The 22119-nt window shown below is 30.1% G+C and overlaps 1 protein-coding gene across 1 annotated transcript; it reads right to left on the bottom strand.

Moving 5' to 3' along the window:
* Positions 1–293: 293 nt before the first annotated feature.
* Positions 294–21864, bottom strand: LOC122509589 (muscle LIM protein Mlp84B-like). The gene is made up of 9 exons (XM_043623765.1): positions 21709–21864; positions 16639–16764; positions 12612–12774; positions 8213–8333; positions 4405–4501; positions 3603–3687; positions 2368–2664; positions 1242–1562; positions 294–1122 (listed from the first exon to the last, which is right to left on the bottom strand). Exons 2-9 carry the CDS (start codon positions 16751–16753, stop codon positions 846–848), a joined length of 1476 nt encoding a protein of 491 aa, XP_043479700.1. The 5' UTR covers positions 16754–16764; positions 21709–21864; the 3' UTR covers positions 294–845.
* Between the last annotated feature and the right edge of the window lie 255 nt (positions 21865–22119).

Here is a 22119-nt window from a genome sequence, read left to right on the forward strand (position 1 = left end):
CTCAACTCTGGCGCATGCTGTATTTCTGTTGAAACTCCTCCGCCATATTGGATCCGTCATTTTGAATTTTGAAGAAAGTATCGGATTTGTAGACGAGGACCTCTAGAAACTATAAACAATTTGCAACGTCCAACAAGCAATTAAACTCAAAATACCAAATGTTTATCATTTTCGTGTTCCATTGATGTCCAAAACAAATATATTGTTGCGGAAGATTAAAATTAAATTGGAAAAAAAGTTAATTATCAAAAGCAGGATTCGCATATTTTCGACGGGATTGTCAGTCATTTAGATTTTATTTAATGATATATTTATTTAAAATAATATCGCTCTCGTTACGTAGTTACATGATAGTATCCTATATCTTGAATAAGTAAATTTGATCTCGTACTTTTGAATCGCGAATTCTATTCCCTGTGAAAGAATTTAAAATAAGTGGTACAGTGAAAATACGCGAAATCAGAAATTTTGAATCAGAAAATTTCCGATATACACCATACCTATTAGTGAAACAATGAAATAATTCGCGATACCAAAAATCGTATTTACCTGAATATGAGAATAATGCAAAACTACTAGTTTTCAGAAACTTCAAAAAGTTTTAGAAGTTTTACATTATTTTCTAAAAATTACTGCGTCATATTCTGCAGAATAAAATAGAATTATGAAAGAAGGAATTTGTTATTCGTTTTGTTTTCGTCTTTCGTAAGCATAAGTTTGGTAGATTTTTCATTCTTTTTGACGCTTGTCGAAATGATTAAAGTTGATGAAGTTAATTAATGTTTCGTCGTCTGAATAGACCGTTGTTTGGTGGTCTAATCTAATCTTACAGTGTAGCTTAATAACTAGGCCATCGTTAGTGTACCCGCTCCCATTCCAAATCCAACTCCCTTTGGACCGAAATGTTTGCCATAACAGCCGCGACAGTAAATATCGCCATCGGGTCCATCGTTGAGATTCGTCGAGTCAAGTGAACGATGACAATCGCCACAGCTAAAGCATCTCTTGTGCCAAACTCTATTTTTAGAGATCATTTGCTCAGCGGCGTAAACTGGATAGCCACAGCGAGAACATCCATGACCATCGTTTCGCTTCTGACCGAGTTGTGGTTTTGAGTCGATACTAAAAGAAAATGTTACGTTCATCTTTGAATTTTTTTTCTCTTTTGCTTCTGTGATAGAGAAAGTATAGTATTTTTTAGGAAATATATTTTTATCAGAGGAGGATTGGCAAATACTCACTATGAGGGACATTGATCACCGTTTGTTGAGACAAGAGTCGGAGCGTGACCGAATCCGAAACCTTTGGGTCCAAACAATTTACCATAACAGGCACGGCAGTGGATCTCTTTGTCTGGACCATCGCAGGCTAGCATTGAGTCCAATGGTCGATGACATTCGGCGCAATTGAAACATTTCTTGTGCCACATTGTGCCTTTGGCGAGTTGCTGTTCTGCGGCGAATACCATACCGCCACATCGTGGACATCCCTGACCAGCTGGTGCTTTGATGGATGTCGTGTCGGGATTGCAGAATGGGCGGCTGGACGAAATTTCATCTTCACTGCAAGGCGAATTTCAAAAACATTAGATTCCACTTATGACACGTTTTACTAAAAGAATATCAGAACTCTAGGTTTTTTGAAAGTAATAGGAGTCCTCTGGACTACTATTGCTTTTGAAAAACCTAGAGTTCTGCTAGGTTTGTCCTGCAGGTTTTTCAAAAAGAATAGGAGTCCTCTGGGATTTCCAAAAGGAATAATAGCCCTACAGATTATTCTAAAAGATTAGGAGTCCTTTAGGCTACCCTAAAGAAATAGAAGTCCTCTAGGATTTCTTAAAGGTATAGAAGTCCTACAGGTTTTCCTAAAGGATTGGAAGACCAGCAGGTTTGTTAAAAGGACTGGAATTCCATTAGGTTCCTCTAAAGAATTAGAATCGTGCGGGTTTATCAAAAGGATTAGAAGTACTCTAGGTTTTTCAAAAGCGACAAAAGTCCGCTAGGTTTTTCTAAAAGAATAGAAGTCCTACAGGGTTTCCTAGAATATTAGAAGACCTCTAGGATTTCCTTAAGGAATAGGAGTCCTGCAGGTTTTATTAAAGGATTGGAAGACCCGCAAGTTCTTCTAAAGGATTAGAAGTCCTCTAGGTTTTGCTGAAGGAATAGAAGTCCTCTAGGTTGTTCTGGAGGAATAGAAGTCTTACAGGTCTTTCAATAAAAATAGAAGTCTTCTTGGTTTTCCTAATGGAATAGAAGTCCTGCAGGTTTTCCTAAAGGATTGGAAGACTTGCAAGTTTTCTAAAAGGACTGGAATTCCAGAAGGTTTCTCCTAAAGTATAACAACAACAAAACTAAAATAAAAACTCACGTGAGTCCATCGGTTTGCAAGAATCCAGAACCGCAAGCAAATCCATAACCATGAGGTCCCCATTTCTTTCCGTAACAAGTTTTGCAGTAAACATCTTTATCGGGACCATCGCAAGCGATAATTGAGTCTAGTGTTTTGTTGCAGTCCCGACACTTGAAGCATTTTCTGTGCCATTCACGGCTCTTTGCCAAGACTTGTTCAGCTGCAAAGACTACACCTCCACACCGAGGGCACCCTTTTCCAGGAGGGGCTTTGATACTTGCAGTATCGACAACAGTCGTATGAGGAGCAGCATCACTGCAGAATTCCAAGCAATTTAATACCATAATCTTTATCCTTTTCCAAAAGTTACAAAAAATATCAAAATATTTTAGAAAAGTTCAAAACTTTTATGAACACTCTCATTTCATATTTCGGTTTTGGGTCAAGAAGACTACAAAATTTCTCTATTATTCTAAAATTTCTCTCGTACCAAGCGGTACAAAGAGACCAAAGTTTTTCTGAACTTTTCCAAATTAACAAAATTGTAAAAATCCAAACAGTCTCACTGCATGCAAACACATCTTTTAGGTTACGGTTAAAGCTCTGCTTGCAGGTTACCATGGTAACTTACAAGAGGGAGAGATATAGGAAATTGTTTTTATCTCTCTTCCTCTTCTACCTTACCATGGCAACCTGTATGCTGAGTCATGACCATACCATTAGGGATTAGATATTTAATTAAAATCAAAAAATCCGATCGTCAACTCTCCATTAAACGAAACTAAACAGTAATTCATCCCAAAATAAAATTTCTAAGTTTTTGACAAAAAAAAAAGATCAATAGTTCCACTGTGAAAACTGTAAAAAATCAAAACATGCGAAATTGGGTGTTCAAAAATAAGAAAAATTGGAACAGTTCGAAAATTTTAAAATAGGATGTCTGATTAATAAGGAGTGGGTGAGTAAGAGCGCAAAGCGTTATGCTGAATTAGAAGAGAGAAAAAAAAGAGGTTTTTTGTAATAAAGATTAATTAGGGGATCGTACCCCTCGTCGTCAATATCGCACTGCAGCCCAATGAACATGACACCGGCGTGGCCAATACCTCGCGGACCGAATTTCTTTGGATAGCAAGCTGTTAAGCAAATAAGCGCATCATATAGTGAGAGCGTAGAAAGGCCGAGAGACGGGTTTTATTTTCTTTTTCTCATCATTTTTTTTTTTGCCCATTTCTCAGCTTTTTAAAAAAACCCACCCATTGGCGTAGCAATCGCTCTGCAAGGCGCCACCACCCTGGCCGTAACCGTAACCCTTAGGTCCAAACTTCTTTCCGTAACATACTGCAGAGAATATACATTAACTAATCGTCGCTTATCATCAGCTACAACGCCATCAAAGATGTGATATCCCATTTTGAGGTTATGCTGTCCTTCCGGTTATGCTGTCTTTCTGGCTTTACAATTTCAAAAGCGTAGCCTTTCTATAAAAATCCTATTAGTTCATGGCAAATTTGGTGTGGTTTTAGGTGTTTGCCTATTCGCCACGAACTAATAAGTTTGTAACCGAAATGCTACGAAAAGAAGGCGCTAACCGAAAGGGCGGCATACAAGCAGTTACCTGTACTTTTACAAGTGTGACAACCCCTTAATGTACAAGCAAGTGCATATATGCTGTCCTTTCGTTTTAATGGAATTTTCAAGTCGTGTCACTTCTATCAAATCTTTTTAGTTCGTGGCGTACGAATGTTTACTCATTTGTCATGAACTAAAATCTTTAGACAGAAATGACACGACTTTTCAAAATTCCGTCAGACCGGAAGGACAGAATATGTACATTTGGGTGTAATGGTAACTTTCATGACTCTAGGGGGACTATAGATGACGATAGTCATTTCTAAACTTTACCCAGTATCAAAATAAGAAAAAATATTATTAAATAGGTAATAATAATAATAATAATAATAATAATATTAATAATAATATATAAATAAAAAATAAGTTAAATAACTGAATCGGCATATCACATCTTCCTGGAAAATAGCCTTAGGATGATCTCACCTTTGCAATAGATATCCTTGTCAGGCCCTTCGCAGCAGTTAACCGAGTCTAATCGCTTGTTGCAGTTCCCACATTTAAAACATTCCTTGTGCCATTGCTACACGAGACACAAAGGGGTAATTTTGTTAGTCACTGAAACTTTTTTTGGAAATTGGCGTGAAGGGAATTTTTTTTTATAAACATTCTTTTATTTCTAACCCACTTATTAACAGTTCAGAATGAATTTTCAATTTATGCTACATATTAGGAATGTACAATCATCAATATCAAACAACTCCTACTATCATTACGAAACATATACCGGTATTAAAAAATTAATCAACAATCTGATTATTTTTGAAAATTAAGTGGAGGGGATTTTGTAAAAAAATTAATTAACTTAATTGCCATTAGGCCAAAGCAGAATATAACCTCTAATCGTAAACTTTTACTTGAGAGAGAAAAGGATATTTGTCTCTTTTCCTTTTCCCTGCAATGGAAAAAATTACAATCTAGGTTTAAAGGCCAACGCACAACACGAATGACGTTCGCGAAGACAAGGCATTCAGAAAAGGACAGATGTATATTTGTGTCCTTTTCTATCTCATACTCGTTCGCGAACGATTTTCGCGAAGCTATTGTGCATTGGTCTTTATTCTGCATAGGCGTATGAATGTGGAATCCCTTTAAGGCTGAGTCTACAATGAAGTCTTTTAGTCAACGGGTCAACATAACCTAAAGAGTCTCCATCGTGGATTGAACCCCAAACACATTTATTAACACCAAAAAGAAGTTAATAGTTCTAGTTAGAATCCATAGAGTTGAATTTATAACCAACAAAAGTTAATTTTACTGGAAATGAGGGAAGGCGTCGAAATATATACGAAAATAAACACTTTGCGCTTGTGGCACACTAGGTGTATGGCAGTACAAGAACTAGGGGTTTTTTTTCCCAAAGGAATCATTTTTAAGGTTTTCTAGTCTGTTTTTGTTTTTTTTTCTTTCAGGGAGAATATAGAATTTAGTGGTGAAACAAAATGAATCCACAATGTCAGAAAGTGGATCAGAAGGGATAGACAAGAGTTAAGGACGAAATTATGGTGGATTTTCATTGAAAATACAAACTAAAGGTAGATTTTTGAGACGAAAGGTACCTCGACAATATATTTGGTTATCGGGACCATCGCAATGAAGCGTAGAGTCCAGGGTCCGCTGACAAAGTTTGCACTTGTAGCATTGTTTATGGTAACCCTAATCATAAGAAGCAGCAATGACTACAGGCAGCTTTGATCGCCTTGCCTCTTTTTTTGCCTTCTAATACGGAAACCGGATTTCTTTTTTTCGTTCCCAACCCTGATGCCACGATTCATGTATATTTTTCATTCATATATTTATTTTTTTAATTTATTCATTTTTATTTCATTTCATTTGAGAATTAGGAAAAATTTCTCTTAAAGAATATAATATAGTCTCCATAGAAAAAAAATACAGGTAACTGCTTATATGTTGTCCTCTTGGTTTGCATACATTTTTTTAAAAACCGTGTCATTTCTACTGTTACTAGTTCGTGGCAAACTTGTTTATTATTTTAGCCATGAACTAAAAATTATAGTAGAAATGACGTTGGCAAACTGTAAGGATTGCATATATGCAGTTACCTGTATATATCTCCAAAAGTAATAATTGACCTCTATAATTTCGATCAGGGGTGTGTAGCCAGCAGTCCAATTTAGAAGAAAAGGCTCGAGGAGACTTTAACCTAAATCGCTTGTCGTAATTTCCAAAAGTCGTGTCGTTTCTGTCAAAGCATTTTTTTAGTTCAAAACATAAGAGTAAGTAAACATTTGTTACGCCACGAACTGAAAATTGATAGAAATGACACGACTTCAAAATTTCGTCAAACCGGAAGGACAGCATATATGCATTTCAGACGTAAAGGCCAATGGACAATACTTTCGTGAAAACTCGCCAAAGAAATAGAAAAAAACGCCTTGATCATAATTAAGAATTCCGATCTAGTTTTTTTCCCCCACTATTACCAACTAAAGAAATTAACCACTAGTACCACAATTATAATACTTTGGACAAAAAATAAAATTAGTCACTCTCCCTTCAGAGAGGGGGAAGGGGATTACATTAGATAGAGGAATAGATAACTATTTTTGGAGGTAACTTTCTCTCTCTCTCTCTCTCTCTCTCTCTCCCACCACCTTCTCTAAGAATCCGTACATCTCACACTAAATTTGGGAATAAATCCGACATTCGTAACGGAAATTGAAACTTGAATTAGAGGGGAAAATTGAATTAAACTTGGATTAGTAAATCTGTTCTAAAGAGATAATGTCGAAAATTATATAAACGCTCCAACCTGAGAATCGGCAAAGCGTGGAAGGTTGTGAATTTTTAAATTTCATAACTAATATAGAATAAGAAGAGTTTATTTCCAAAGTTGAATAATAATTATTTTGTTATTAAATTATGGGACATTTATTGCGACAAGAGTTTTCCGCTTTTGATGATAATACCAATAATAATCATCATTATATTGATGGAAAATGAAGGAAATTTGTTAGCTGATGCTATATATGTGCGGTAATTAGCGTCATTTTGAAATTAATTTCATAGTATATGCGGACAGTTTATTTTACATCATAACTTCTTTAAGGCGAGAATGGTGTTGGCATGAGTGCCAAGTGTAATGCCGGGTTACTTTTTGGGACGCTACCAAAGGCAACAAGGGGCTATTTCTACTTTTTTACCCTCCCCCCCTCTCACTCCCTCTATCTTTCTCTCTTCTTTTTTCCCCACTCTCTCTCTCTCTCCCTCTACTAAAGCCACCATTGTTATGAAATTAGGGATTTCATCACCGGTCGCGTCACGAACCACACACACTTGGCATCAAGTCAAAGGGAATTTTACCTAGAATATGATATCCAATAAAACTAGTTATTAATATTTTTAGAAATTCTCAACTATGATCATAATTTATATTATATTGGAAAATATTTTTCTGGACATGAAGCAAAAAAAATAAAAGTGATTTCTCATCGTGGCATCAAGGTAAATGTAATAGAGCGAATTAGTGTTCTAAAATTTTCCGGTAAAATAAAAAAACCCGAAGAAAGGTATAAAAGAAAGAAAATTAAGGTAAATTACCGATAGCAAAATTTTTGTTTTTCATGTTATTTTTAAATGCAGTTTAAAAATAAATATCGCAAAGAGGAGTTATATGAAATTGTAAACTCTCACTTTACGTGAGAGAGAAAAGGATAGAATTATCACTCGTCCTCTTCTGTTTCGTGTATAGTTTTTGTTTAACGGTTTTTTTTGTGTATTTTAAATTAATGGTGATTCTGCAATGATACTTTTTTAAGTATTTATCAGCTTTTTTACGATTTGCTACTATTTGTCATGATAATAATAATGTATGATAAAAATTTTGAGGTTAACGATCACTCCGAATCAAAATGACTTGGAGTGATCGTTAACCTCAAAATTTTATTTATACATTAAAAAGAAATTTTTAATCGAAATAAATATCACAAACATAACCTATAATTCGTTTGCCAAATCCTAAATCAGTAATATTTATGTGAGATAAAAAAGAATAGAAATATTTTTTTTTTGCACGTAAAGTAAAGTCCTTTTTTCAGAATGCGACATTTTGGTTTTAACAGATTCTAATTATTGGAAATTTTTATAAATTCTCTAAAAAAAAAAAATCAGTCGGTAATTTACCGTAATTTTCCACTTATTTCAAGTAAATTACCGTCTTTAGAACACTAGAGCGAATCCGGTAATTTTTTTTTTGCGACTTAAAAATACTCACCCTTCCACGAGCCAGCATTTGTTCAGCGGCGTAGACATAACCTCCACATCTGGGACATCCCTGACCCTCTGGAGCTTTTGCAATTGCTCTTGATTCCATCACTGCATTCGATATTCTTTCACTAGAAAATACGGGATTAATGTAAAATTTTTAATTTTTTATATTTTTAAAAAAAACACACGTGAACTGTGTAGAATTAGAATCACTTGAATTTCATATTCAGAAGAAGAAAAATTAAAAAAATTTTTTAAAAAAAGTTTAAAAACCAAAAATTTTTAAAATTGTAAAAAGTTTATTGCTCACTGTTCACGTGTATTTTGGTTTTTTTCTCTCAAAAAAAATATACAATAGAAAACACTAGACAGACTTTCACAAATAAAGACGATGCTTTGGATGACAAAGAAATTTGTTTCCAATTCCACTTGGAATTCCATAACTTAGATTTAGAAATGAATTCAAAACAGATATTTTTTTATGGTAACGAAAAATAATTTCAAAATCTAAATTAAATTTTGTTTTAACTATTAAGACTGCAGACATATGTAAGCTAAGTCAAAATTTTCCATGAGAGTGTGAAGGATAGTGCCATCTTGCATCCTTCTTCACTCATGAAATTATGGTATTCCCCTATTCACACAGTTCTGCATTCTTAACATCAAACCCTTTCCACAATAGTTTCTCGCGAACAAAATACACGAGTTAGAAAAGGACAGCGACGTACTTGTGTCCTTCACTATCTCATGCATCACTTTCACGAACATATCTCGTATTGGAATTTTTCACCATTTTCGTTTGTACATCTTCAGCATTTAATAAAAGTGCACTACAATAAAAATAGGCTCAAAAAAGACAGAAAAAACAAAACAAAAAAAAAATGTAGAGAAATTAAGAAAAAAAAGACCCGTAGAATCACTAGTAAAGTGGGTCGAGACACTATAGACACTATAGAGTTATCAAATAAGACAGTGGTTAGGCACATGTTAGTAAGGTTAGTAATCCCCAACCACACGAGTGGCTTCCGCCGAGCCCCGAGAGAGGAGAGCCGAGAAGCAGATAATTGGTACGTCCAATTAAAAAAAGAAAAAAAAGAAACAGATAGATAGATAAGAATGAACGATTGCTGGAGAGCCTCGAGAATAATTCAACTATTGTCAAATATTATTTATTGATAAACATTTTTTGCAATTTTCTTGTACCATTTCTTGCTTTGCCTTTCTGAGTTCTATACTCATTTCGCATAACCTCAAAATTTCACAAAAACTTCAAAAAAAAAACAATTTATAAAAAAGCGAGCAATTTTTTTTTTTGAGGTTATGTTAATGAGTAGAAAGTAATTTTTTTTCTTAGTTCTTTTTGCGTATTATATAAATGTCATGAGAGTTATTTTCAAAATGTGTTCATGAACCTCATTTAATTCACGCAGCTTCTGCTAAAATTGGATCGATTCCAGTTTAGCGCTTGCTTGTAAATTTAAATCGCAATTTGCCAATTTATTGACTCTTGACAGTGCAGGTGGCCCAATTTCACAAGGTTCTCCCCCCCTATTTCACTAAGGTCACTATTTTCGGAATTTACACTTTTTGTCTAATATTAAATTACTATTATTAATTAAATTATTCATTAATAGTAATAATTTAATTATTAATTGAATTAGTTAACATTTATTAAAATTATTTTTTAATTATTTATTATTTTAATTATTGTTAAAAATAATTGACTTTTTTTATTTCGTTTTTTCTATCAATTACACTAATTCTACGATTGGAAAGAAGTGCCTTTGTAAATAGTGCAAAATTTACGATAGCAACCCAACCCTGTCTATAAAAAGGGATTTCCCCTCATTTTGACTGTTCTGAAAAATGCTTTTTAGCCTTTATGGTGATTCTACAATAACCATTTTTATATCACTTTCTGGTACTTCTACAATAAATATTTTTAATTTTTAATGGTGTTTCTACAATCAGTATTTTTATAGCCCTTTAAGGTGCTTTTACAATAAAAATTGTAAAAGCACCTTAAAGGGCTGTAAAAATGAATATTTTGATCATAAGGGTTAAAAAAAATTGAAAATCTTACTACGTAAATTGTAAAGTTTACATAAAATGGAAAAGAGTATTTATTTCTTGTAAATTTTACAAATTACGTTCGAAGATTTTAATTGTATATTGGCCTGCATTTACAAGAATTTTTAGTTCACAACGTTCTCACTGCGGGATTTTGACGGTTAGGTGAAAAAAAACTTGTGGAAGTACCATTACGAAAAAAAAATTTCGACCCCTTAAGGTACTTCTACAATTTTTTTTTGTATCGAAATATAGGAAATGCAAAAGAGAAATAAAATTCTATACAAAAATATTTAGTTTAATTCCCAATTTCGTAAAAATACGAAATGCCGAATTAAACTAATATTTTTGTTTCAAATTTTGTTCAAGTCGATGAAAAAAAAATTGGTGAAAGTATCAAGATAGGAAAAAATTTACTCTTAAAGGTACTTCTACAACTATTTTTTTATGGAAAAAAATATGCAGAAGGCAACAATATTCAGCTTGGATTGCATTTTATTCGCGTCGATTGAAAATTTATTGTAAAAGTAGCATTATGGACGGTTAGCATTATTTAACTCTTAAAGGTACTTTTACAATACTTGTTTTCAGCGCAAAAATATGCAAAATGTGAAATGCATTTTCAGTAATTGCCTTCTGTTTAGAAAAAGTAGTAGTAGAAGTGGTAAAAATTTTTTAAATCGTAAAGGCACTTCTACAATTACTTGTTTTGGGAACGCTAAAAAAAATGCAAAAGTAGCTTTCTTTGCTTTCTGTTTTGGAAGGATGATGAAACACTTGTGATGTAGAATTGTACGAAGAGTTTTTAATTCCTAAAGGTCTTTCTACAACTATTTAGTTTTTCGTTTTTAACCCCTAAAGGTCCTTCTACAATTGTTATTTATTTCTTCGTTTTTATCCCCTAATGGTCCTTCTACAATTTTTTTTATTTTTTCCTTTTTATTCCCTAAAGGTCCTTCTACAATTATTATTCAACTTTTCCTTTTTAACCCCTAAAGGTCCTTCTACAATTTTATTTTTAAATTTTTCTCAACGGAATTTTGTAGAAATAATTATCAAGACCTTTTTTTCAACCTTTTGACAATCGTATTCTCTTAATCTCGAGACTATTCAGTATTTTTTTTTATTGCGAGAAAATGGACACAGCTTGCAGTACCATTTTTTTAGGTTAGGAGTTAGCAGGGTTAAGATGTTATAACGAAGAGAGGCCGTGCAGGATACGCAAGGAAGCGACTTCACGCGGGTGGAATACTCGGTGCTCACCATGTTTATTTTCGAGAAATTCTGTGTGTGGGTGTGTGATCAGATTTATCAATCGGCCTCCAATGGCTCGAACTCGGCGGGGCTGGCGGGAAAAGGTGTTTTTTTTTTGGTGGTGGTGGGGGGTGTAAGGTTTCCACAAAACGATTTAATTATGGGCAGCGTATTTTTTTTCACATTTTACTGTGTTATTTATTAATTTAAGATAATTTTTTTTCTCATTTAAGTATAGCACTTAATACAGATGGTACAAATATTTTTTTTTCCTATAACTAAAAAAAATGTGTGTGTGTGTTTTTTTTTGCACGCTTACACAGCGAAGATCATTTTTTTTTTCTGTCACGAATCAAATTTTGAAATCAAATTTTGACTCGTTTCACATTTTTTGTATGTCGATGCATTTGCATCATCTTTCGCATTTTCTTTAACAATAATAATAATTACAAAAAAGAGCTGATGGGATTAATATCATTGTTATGTAGCAAAAAAAAAAGATGTTTTTTGAGGATCACTGAGTAAGAGAGAAAAAGGAGAAATCTCGAGTAGTGATTGACGGTCGGAAAAATGGTTCCACTAATGGTACTTTTACAATAAAAGGACTTTTTCTCACAGTGGATGGGGAAAAAAGTTTTATTGTAGAACGACCCGAGTTTGAAATTCGATGGAGTAGTAGTGTCAGGGTTGGGTCACTAGTGGAAGGGATTCCCCGACAGCCAATTAAGACCGAGATTAAACGGGACAGGGAAGAACTGGATTACCAACGACGTGAGTCCCATTTCCGATTAGGGTATCAAAAAAAGGTATGATTACAAAAAATCCATATCAAATACACAAAAGAGAAGAGGAATTTATAGATTTGAACACAAGATGGCTTCCTGGTAACTAAATAACGCAGTTTTTACAGTTATTATTTAATTTTTAAAAAAAATACCAGGAAGGAATCATGCACGGCTAACAAAAGTTCGTTTCTATTTTTTTTAAAGGGGTTTTGTCGTGGTGTGGGTAAAATATATAAATATAGTGAAAAGGGGGTTTTTTTTAAAGGGGTTGGGGGGCACGACCGCAGGTGCACTCACTCGGAACTCTTGAGGTGCTCGCCTTGATCCATGGACAGGCAACCGGCTCCACCGCCAAAACCGTATCCCTTGGGTCCAAATTTACGTCCGTGACAATTTTTGCAGAAAAGTTCACCTTCGTGTTCGGAGCAGTTCGTTGAATCGAGAAGTTTACTGCAGAGACCTGCGAAAAAAATGTGAAAGAAAAAAAAAACAATAATGACTGCAGTTTAAGAAAAAAGAACGTTAACAATCGCGTGTCTAATTGCACAATGTAAGAAAGTCGAGAAAACCAACGCCCCAGAGAGTTCGTCTTATTCTCCATCTGACGGCGATTAAGGAAACTTTAACTAGCACACATTCTAAACTATCGAGAAATCTATTGCCTCTAATTTTAGAGACCCACTAACTGTATAACTATATATATTTATATAGGCAAACAAATTTTCTTGGCAACAAACTGTCCCTTAATTCTCAAAGACAAATTTAGGTCCAGTAAATTTTCTCTAAATTTGAATTTCATTATTTTTCAATTATTATGAGTCATTTTCACTTTTTGTTATATAAATATCGAATATGGTCATTTTATTATAGAAGCTTTATTTTATAAATAAGCTCTTATTTTATAAATAAACTTTTATTTTATAAATAAAACTTTGAGGTTAATGATCACTTCGAGTCAAATTGACAATTGACAATTGTCAATAAACTTTTATTTTATAAATAAAACTTTGAGGTTAATGATCACTTCGAGTCAAATTGACAATTTTCAATTGTCAATTTGACTCGAAGTGATCATTAACCTCAAAGTTTTATTCACATAAAATTATGACTACAAAAAGTGATAAAATCAGAAAATTACTTTTAATATCTTGTCTTTGTTTGTATTTAATAAATTTATAAAAAAAAAAAAAAAAAAAATATTAAAATTTTTAAAATTTATTTTAAAAAATTTATTTAATTTAATTTTAATTTATTTTTTTATTTTAAATATTTATTTTATTTTTATTTAAAAATTTAAAAATTTGTATTTTAAAATTTAATAAGTTTCCTATTAGACCCGAAAAACTTAAATTGTATTTCTTATTACATGAGAGAGAAAATGATAGAAATATCTTCGGTCCTTTTCTAGAAAAAGTCCAACGATATTTCTATCCCTTTCTCTCTCGCACGTAAAAAATACGACTTCCAATTTGGAGGTTAAATTCAGAAATGTGCATAGAAATTATTTCGAAAATTCTAAAGTGGTGGGAGGTTTAGGGAAAATATTAAAGTTCTCTTATTGAAAAAGGAAAAAAAAATAATATTTTTAACAGTTACAAAATATATTACGATAATATTTAATTATTCTGGTTTATTTGAAAAGTGAAGTTTCTGACTCTCGACTTTCTTGCACTGAAGGTAAATATACAATAAATTAATTGTGAAAACTTATGATTAAATGAAGAGAGGAGAGAAAATTTTCCAATAAAAGATAATAATTCTAATTTTAATAATTAAATTCAATCAATTTTCTCATTTGGTTTCCATGAATATGTATTAAAAATAAATTCGTTTTTTATAACTATTCGAACATCAATCATATTATATGTAAGAAGACATTGACGAGTAATAGTAAATTTAGTTTGTCTAATATTAAAAATAGAAATGTAAATTCTTGGTGTTAATTAAATTAACAATTTATGTTACATAATAGAATTATTTTTTTTATTTTTTTAATTTAATTTTTTTTAAAATTTCATCATTACAAGTCTTAAGGCCTATTTACAATAAAGAAAAATATTTATTTACTTGGAAAAGAAAATTAAATATATATTTATTGAGTTCTAATAAATATTTATTTTTTTTAAGCAAAAATTTCATTTATTTTATTTTATTTATTTTCAAGAAAAATATTTATTTGGTTTCAACGAATATTTATATTTGTTTCAAGCAAATATTGATTTATTTCAAGTAAATATATTTATTTTGTTCCAAAGATTATTTATTTGTTTCAAGCAAATATTTATTTGGTTTCAACGAATATTTATTTGGTTTCAACGAATATTTATTTGGTTTCAACGAATATTTATTTTTGTCAAGTAAATATTATTTATTTGGCACTAACATAACCTTAAATCGCAATTTTTACTACATGAGAGAAAAAAAAATTATAAAATAAAATATGATAATTTAATATATTAATTTTGTAATTTCGTCACCTCTTTGAAAACAGTTATTATAAAATTTTAATTTGTTTTTTACATGAATTCAATGTTTAATTATAAAACAATCTCATTAAGCGCATAATTATTTTGATTTAATTAAAATTTCCCTGCGATCTGAATATCTTACAGTAATTTATTATGTACATAATAAAATAATTCACACTAATTATTTTTAATTCAATTATTTAATATTTTTTTATTTATAATGCTAAAAAATCGTTAAATTTGAGTCTAATTACAATATCACGGCAGAAATATTTTATATTTTTTAATAAATTTAGTTTTTAAATTTTTATGTAATTTTCGTTTAGTTAATTTTATTAAATCAATTTTTAATTATATTTTTGTCAATTTTGTCAAGAGACGATAAAAAAAACTTCTTCCTTTTATGTATTTTTACTTTAAAAATTCCTTTAAGGTACTTCTACAATTCTGCTTACAGGAATATTTTTAATAAACTTTAGTGACCCATCCCTGTCATTGAAACTCTTGCGTTTTTCATTTTTTTAAAGTAATTTTGTAGTTTTTTCATTATTTTTATAACGAAAAAAAATAATATAAAGAAGAAATATTAAAAAAAGATTGTTTAAATAAATATAATTAAAAAAATTTTTTGTTATTTATATAAATTACTGTTTCATAATTTAAGTAATAATTTATAATTTATAGAAATTGTTGAAAAATTTTTTAAAATAAATTGTTTTCATTTTATTTTATTTATTAAATTTTTCATTTTTTATTTTATTTCATTCATAAATTGTTTATTTATTTAAAATTGTTTTTTTTTAAATTTTTTTGGACCTTTTTTGAATTTTTATATGAAAAAACTAATATAAAGAAGAGAAAATAAAAAAGTTCATATAAATAACGTTAAAATTTTTTTTAAATAAATAAATAAATTAATAAATAAATAAAATAATAAATTAATTATTTAACAAATTTTTTTTTCAATTATTAAATAAAATAAACAAATAACAATACAATATTGGAAAAAAATTCTTTAAAAATAAAAAGTACTGATTTATTTTAAGCAAAATTTTTTTTCCCGACAAAAGACAAAAAATAGAAAATGATTCTATTTTTATATATATATATATATAGTATATGAAATTTCTCAGTGGTGACGTTAATTTTTAGTCAGCCAAGTGTCTGTTACACTTTTCTCTCACGTCTACAAGTGGAATATACCGCAATGAGTCAGACGCGTCTCAAATTAATGCATCGCCCTCCCCCCTCCCCCTCCTCTCTCCCTCAAACTCTTACGTAGAACAGTAAAAGTGTATGTTAAAAATAGTTTCCCTATTCATAAAGTATTACACATTTGGCGTAACAGTTTATTATTCTTCTTACGAAACAATCAAAATTTTTTTAACCGTTTAAAAAAAAAAAAAAAAAAAAATTAACGAAATAACTTTAAATAATAATAATAATAATTACAATAATCTTAACAATAACAATAACAATAATAATAAAATAATTATAATAATTTTATAATAATTATTTTTTATTATTTTTAATCATAATTATATTCTACTTACGGACAATATTATTATTATTTATATTATTATTTATTCACTTTCATATTATATAAAAAAATATTTCTTTCCTTAATCAATAATTTTTTTAAATTAATTTAATATTTTCAATTATTATATTCAATTATATATCAACATTTTTAAATATTTATTTAAATTAATAATATATAATTATATACGAAGAGGCTTGGCCCCGTTTATAAATTAATAAATAATAATTAACTAAATTAAATTAATTACAAAATTTAATTAAAAAAAAAAATAATAAAATAATTACGAATAATAAAAAATTTGAATAAAACTTACCGCATTTGAAGCACATTTTGTGCCATTTGAGTCCACCAGCGACACGTTCCTCCGCGGCGTAAACGGATTTGCCGCATTTCGGGCATTTTGGATGTTCGACTGGTTTGAAAGGCATTTTGTTTTATACTGAAAATATGAAAAATTTTATATTAATTCACAAAATAAAAATATATTTACAATGAAATTTAAATTTGGAGAAAAAGGAAAAAAAAATCTTTTTATAAGTTTTTATATAAGAAGCTGCGTCATTGCACCGATTTTCATTTACCGAATTTTTTAATTTTAAAAATTTATATTTTTTCTTAAAAATTAGAAATTTAAATTTAAAAATTAAACGGCACGCATTTGAAAAGTATTTTCTAATTCCCCCCTCCCGAGCTTGTTTATTTAAAAAAATTTTCTTTTTACTCCCAATTTTGAAGTTAGATTTTTAAACCTCACTTTTTTGAAAGAGGAAATTCTTTTTATTTAAAAAGTACCTATTTTTAAATATTTTTCATTTAAATTAATAATATTATTAATATTTGTATTATTCGTATCACAAAAATTATAAAAATAAGATAAAATTATAATATTATATTAATTAATATTAACAATATTCATTAACAATTTTATTATTATTAAATAAATTATTAAATTATTATTAAATTTTATTTATTTTTTATTTGTATTACAAAATTATAAAAATAAGATAAAATTATAATATTAATATTAATTATTAATTAAGTTTAATTATTATTTTTTAGTTTTACTGATTTAAATTCCAACCCCCCCCCCCCACTTAAAAACAGAAGTTATTAAATAAAAGTTTAATTACAATGCAAACTATGATTTTTTGCCACTAGACGTGTGAATACACCTTTAGAATACTTCTGCAAATTTTGCTGTACATGTGAATTGGTCCTAATGTTATTAGGGGATTTCCATTGAAAACAATTGGAAATTGATCCGCTTTGTTATAATATTAATAAAAAAAAGTCAGTTTCAAGAAAATAGGATTAGTGATAAGAGGGGGGAGAGGCAGGGAGGAGAATGTAAACAGAATCGGCATCTTAGTCGTTAACCGGATTCTATTTCCGTAATCAGCGGTCAAATGTCGAAAAAGTGGCAAATGGAGAAGGCCTGGAAAAGAGGGAAGTACAGGTTCTATATCCGTGCAGGCGTAGGCCGCTTCATCTTCAGGAACCCAGCGACGCCGTATTAGGAAAGGCAAGTTCTAGACGAAGGCGCCTCGTCGCTTTTCCTCTCCCTTCTTTTTTCTCTCTCTCACTCACTCTTTCTCTCCTTCATTCTCCACGTTCCGCCTTCTTCAATACATATATATATATATACATTCTCAACACCCTCTCTTTCACTCACTCACTCCCCCCCACCCTAACTTATCCCTTATGCCTCTCCCACACCTCCCACCTCATTCAACATCGACACCCAAAGAAGAACCGGCACTTTAACCTTCCTCGAATTGAACCACACATTCTATTCTTAACACTTTTAGTTTAAAAAATTTTTCTTTTACTATCCCCTTAATAATGAGCTGAAGAAATCGAAAAAAAATATTTTAACACAAAAAAAATCGTTTTCGAGTCTAAAAAAATTTATTTGTTGAAAATGAATTGAGGGTTAATAATAATTGTTTATTAACATTCAATTTATTTTGAATGTTTGTAGTTGAACATGAAAAACTGTCTTTTTTAATTGTCCCACTATATTTCACTTTTATTTACCTACTGTGCTTTGGAATTTTAAAAATTTGTTGGATTGTTATTTTGAAGTGTGAAACGGGCCTAAGGTACTTGGTAAAACTATCTTTGACAGTTTTTGGTTGTGTGACATGGACTGTCTTTAAGGAACTTCTACAATAAGTGTAAAAATTACCTGCCGAATGGAAACAAATTGGAAAAAATATGGATTTAGTTCTTTCTTAAGGAACTTCTACAATAAAGGCAAAATCATCAGGATTGAAAAATAAAAATTATTTTCTTTCTTTTGCTTAAAATCGACAAATATTTTTTCTCGAAAGTTTTCAGCTTCTTGATAGAGGAGAAATGTTAAGGTTCGTTTGCAATAGTACAAGTATAGGGATCGCATTTGTATTATTGTAGATGGACCTTTAGACTTTTTCTCTGTCAAGAAGATAATAAATAATAAAAATAATAACAATAATAAAAAATAGTAAATAAATAAATAATAATAATAATAAATAGTAAATAAATAATAATAATAACAATACTAAATACTAAATAAATAAAAATAATAAATAGTAAATAAATAATAATAAATAATAATACTAAATACTAAATAAATAAAAAATTATTTGGAGATTGATATTCGACGATTTTGAAATCGAAAAGAAAAATAGAAAAAGAAAGACAAAATAATGGTTATTACACATAACGTATGAACGCTACCTTATGAACATGTGATTCCCCTACAGGGTTGGGTCGCTACCTAAAAGGTGAGTAAAACATATTGCAATTCGAATAAATACTAAAATTGAAACATTTTTTGTTTTACTAAAATGGAAAAAGCTATTAACTACAGATACATTCCCAGCCCTGCTATTCTAACCTTGAACCACTATTGGCATTGCTTGACAAAATACAAAGTATTTCCTTTACAAATTGATTAAAAATAAACAATTTTTTCTTGAGAAAAAAATTTAAATCATTTTGAATTCATTTTATCTTTTTTTAATAATTATAATTAAAATTATTATATATTTAAAAGAATGTATCACTTGGTAAACATTATATAATTCGAAATTAAAGGAATTTTAAAATTATAATTTAATTATAATTATTATAATTTAATTATAATAATTACAATTTAATTATTATATTTATAATTTAATCATTATCATTTTAATTGACTGAATAATTGAGTAAATTTTCTTTTATAAAAACTTTTAAACAATTGCATACGAAAATGTCAGGGTTGGGAAGGACTATTGCCTGTAAATTTACCTACTCAACCCTTGCAGATAAATGAACTTCTCAACTCGGGTAATCACTCAACTCTATTAGTTAATTTATCTACACAACCCTTCCAGTTAAATGAACTACTCAACCCTGCTTGTAACAGCTAAAGCCTAACGCAGAATAAAAAAGTAACGTGAACGTAAGCATGCGATAGAAAAGGACAGACCAACTTCTGTCCTTTTCTATCTCATGCTTGCGTTCGCTTCCCGTTTTATTCTGCTCAGGCCTTAAGTTAACAAATGTGCCATTTTTTAGCGAACTACCCAACCTTGCTTATTGAAATTTCTGAAAACTGCATCCAACATGGTTGGGCAGTTAGCAAAAAAATTTAAAAAATCCTTCAGCAAGGTTGGGCAGTTAACGAAAAAAAAATAATTAAATTTAAAAATATAATTTTTTATGTAAAAAAAATTAAAAATCACTAGTGAACAACAAAAGAATACAAATTCTATTAAAAAAATTCCATTTCCAGAACTAATTTAAAATAGAATATCTGCTGTATTTTTTTTAGTTTTATTCTCGACATCCAATCAAATTGACACATTTAATTAATTTTGCCTTGTTAACAATTTGGATGAAAAAAATTTCTGCTATCAGAAGATAAAAATTCAAAAATTTCCAATAATTTTTCCACTTTTTTTCTCAGCCAATAAAAAAAAAAAATTCTAGTACTTTTTCACCAACAATCAGAAGAAACATAATTTTCTAGTTACTTTTTTTTAGCCAATCAGAATAGAGAAAATTTTCTAGTACTTTTTTTAGCCAATCAGAATAGAGGAAATTGTCTGGTACTTTTTTTAGCCAATAAGAATAGAGAAAATTGTCTGGTACTTTTTTTAGCCAATAAGAATAAAGAAAATTGTCTGGTACTTTTTTTAGCCAATAAGAATAGAGAAAATTGTCTAGTACTTTTTTTAGCCAATCAGAATAGAGAAAATTTTCTAGTATTTTTTCAGCCAATCAAAATTAGCAAAATTTACAGAACTCGAGAAATTGTTTAAATTTTAAAAAGAAAATTGAAAAATATTTATTTTTTGCCAAAAAGTATCTCAACATACTTAAACATTTATATTTTATAATTTTTAGAAACATTTCCAAGACTTGAAAAAAAATTGTTCAAAATATGGAAATTTAATTTTTTTTTTTTTATATATAAAAATATCAAGAGAGAAAGTTTTAACTTTTTTGAGAGGAAATTATTTTTAAAGTAGAAAAATTTTTGGTAATTTTTTTGCCTTTTTGAAAATTGGGGCAAAATTTGAAAACTATCGTTTCATTTAGTTAACTTTCTTTAAAAATTTTTTTTATTAATTTTAATTTGTTTTTTTAATTAGAAAATTAACAGGAAAAGTTTACAATTTTTAAGTCGAAACTTTTGAAAATATGTAAAATATTTAACAAACTGAAAAACTAGGTCTGACAAAACTAACCTCAAAAATACTTATCTCTTGTTAAATATTATTATTTAACCTCAAAAATATTTAACTCTTGTTAGGTATTTATATTTAACCTAAAAATACTTAACTCATGTTCAGTATTTTTGAGTTTTTTGAGGAGAATACTTGGTAATTATTACCGATAAAATACTCGAAAAAGTATTTGAACTAAAATCCAGCACATTTGATAATTCTTTTGTCTTTTTTTTTAACAGAAAGAATTTTGATCAGAAAACTTGTACCCACATTAAAGATTTCCATTTTTTTTTTTTTTTTGAGGTTATCCTCCACTTGGCATTTTCGTTGCCGCCTGACGAACATTCGCGTTAATATTTCGCACATTTTATTACTGGAACATTTCAATCTCGAGGGAGGTTAAAAACTTGTATTTTCGTTTTAATGACCAGAGTAAACCAGAGTAAACCAGAGTGACGAGAAGGGAATTAAAAAACCACCCATCCCTCATTATAAGTGCGCGACGCAGCTTCACACTCGCTCGGTAAATGAGGCACACAATTCACATTTTTCAAAATTATATAAAATATCACTTCGAACATTTTTATTATGTGACACAATTTTTTTTTTTTGACACTATGAAAAAGTTTTTTTTTCTCTTTTTTTTTTTTTACTTTTCTCCATTGATCAGGTGTACTCACCACTTATTGTGTGTATATCGATCGAAGGCGGAAAAAAAGAGACGGGGTGGTTCTCGTAGAAGGTGATTTCTTTTAAAGGGAAAACACCGCACAATCTACACCGCACTAATACTGGATTCGAATGGCCCTCACGGTGGCGGGCACGTCCTAGTCATACAGAGGTTTGCACACGGCACGTGCATCGGAACGTCAGTGATGTTGGTGGCGATGGCGGGGAGATGCGTCTCAGCCATTCTGCAATGGATTTTCATGGGGGATTTTAGGGGAAGTACGGGGGGCAAGGTGGGTTTATTGTAGAGGGGCCTCGGGGGGATTTCCCCGTCGCAAAGAAGAAGAAGAAGAAGAAGAAGAAAAAGGAGCAACTGTGCGGCTGGTAATAGGGAAAGCTACGTGTGGGCGACTGGTACTTTA

The sequence above is a fragment of the Leptopilina heterotoma genome, unplaced genomic scaffold (genome assembly GCF_015476425.1).
Source record: "Leptopilina heterotoma isolate Lh14 unplaced genomic scaffold, ASM1547642v1 Lhet_61, whole genome shotgun sequence".
NCBI lineage: Eukaryota > Metazoa > Arthropoda > Insecta > Hymenoptera > Figitidae > Leptopilina > Leptopilina heterotoma.

What these genes read in the sequence shown, in the direction of transcription:
- LOC122509589 (XM_043623765.1), bottom strand. Translation starts at nt 16,753, where the DNA reads ATGCCTTTCAAACCAGTCGAACATCCAAAATGCCCGAAATGCGGCAAA. An exon ending in GAGCACCTCAAGAGTTCCGA is followed by an intron (nt 8,334 to 12,611) that starts GTGAGTGCACCT and finishes CGTATTTTCTAG; the next exon opens with TGAAAGAATATCGAATGCAG. An exon ending in CAAGGATATCTATTGCAAAG is followed by an intron (nt 3,688 to 4,404) that starts GTGAGATCATCC and finishes TATTCTCTGCAG; the next exon opens with TATGTTACGGAAAGAAGTTT.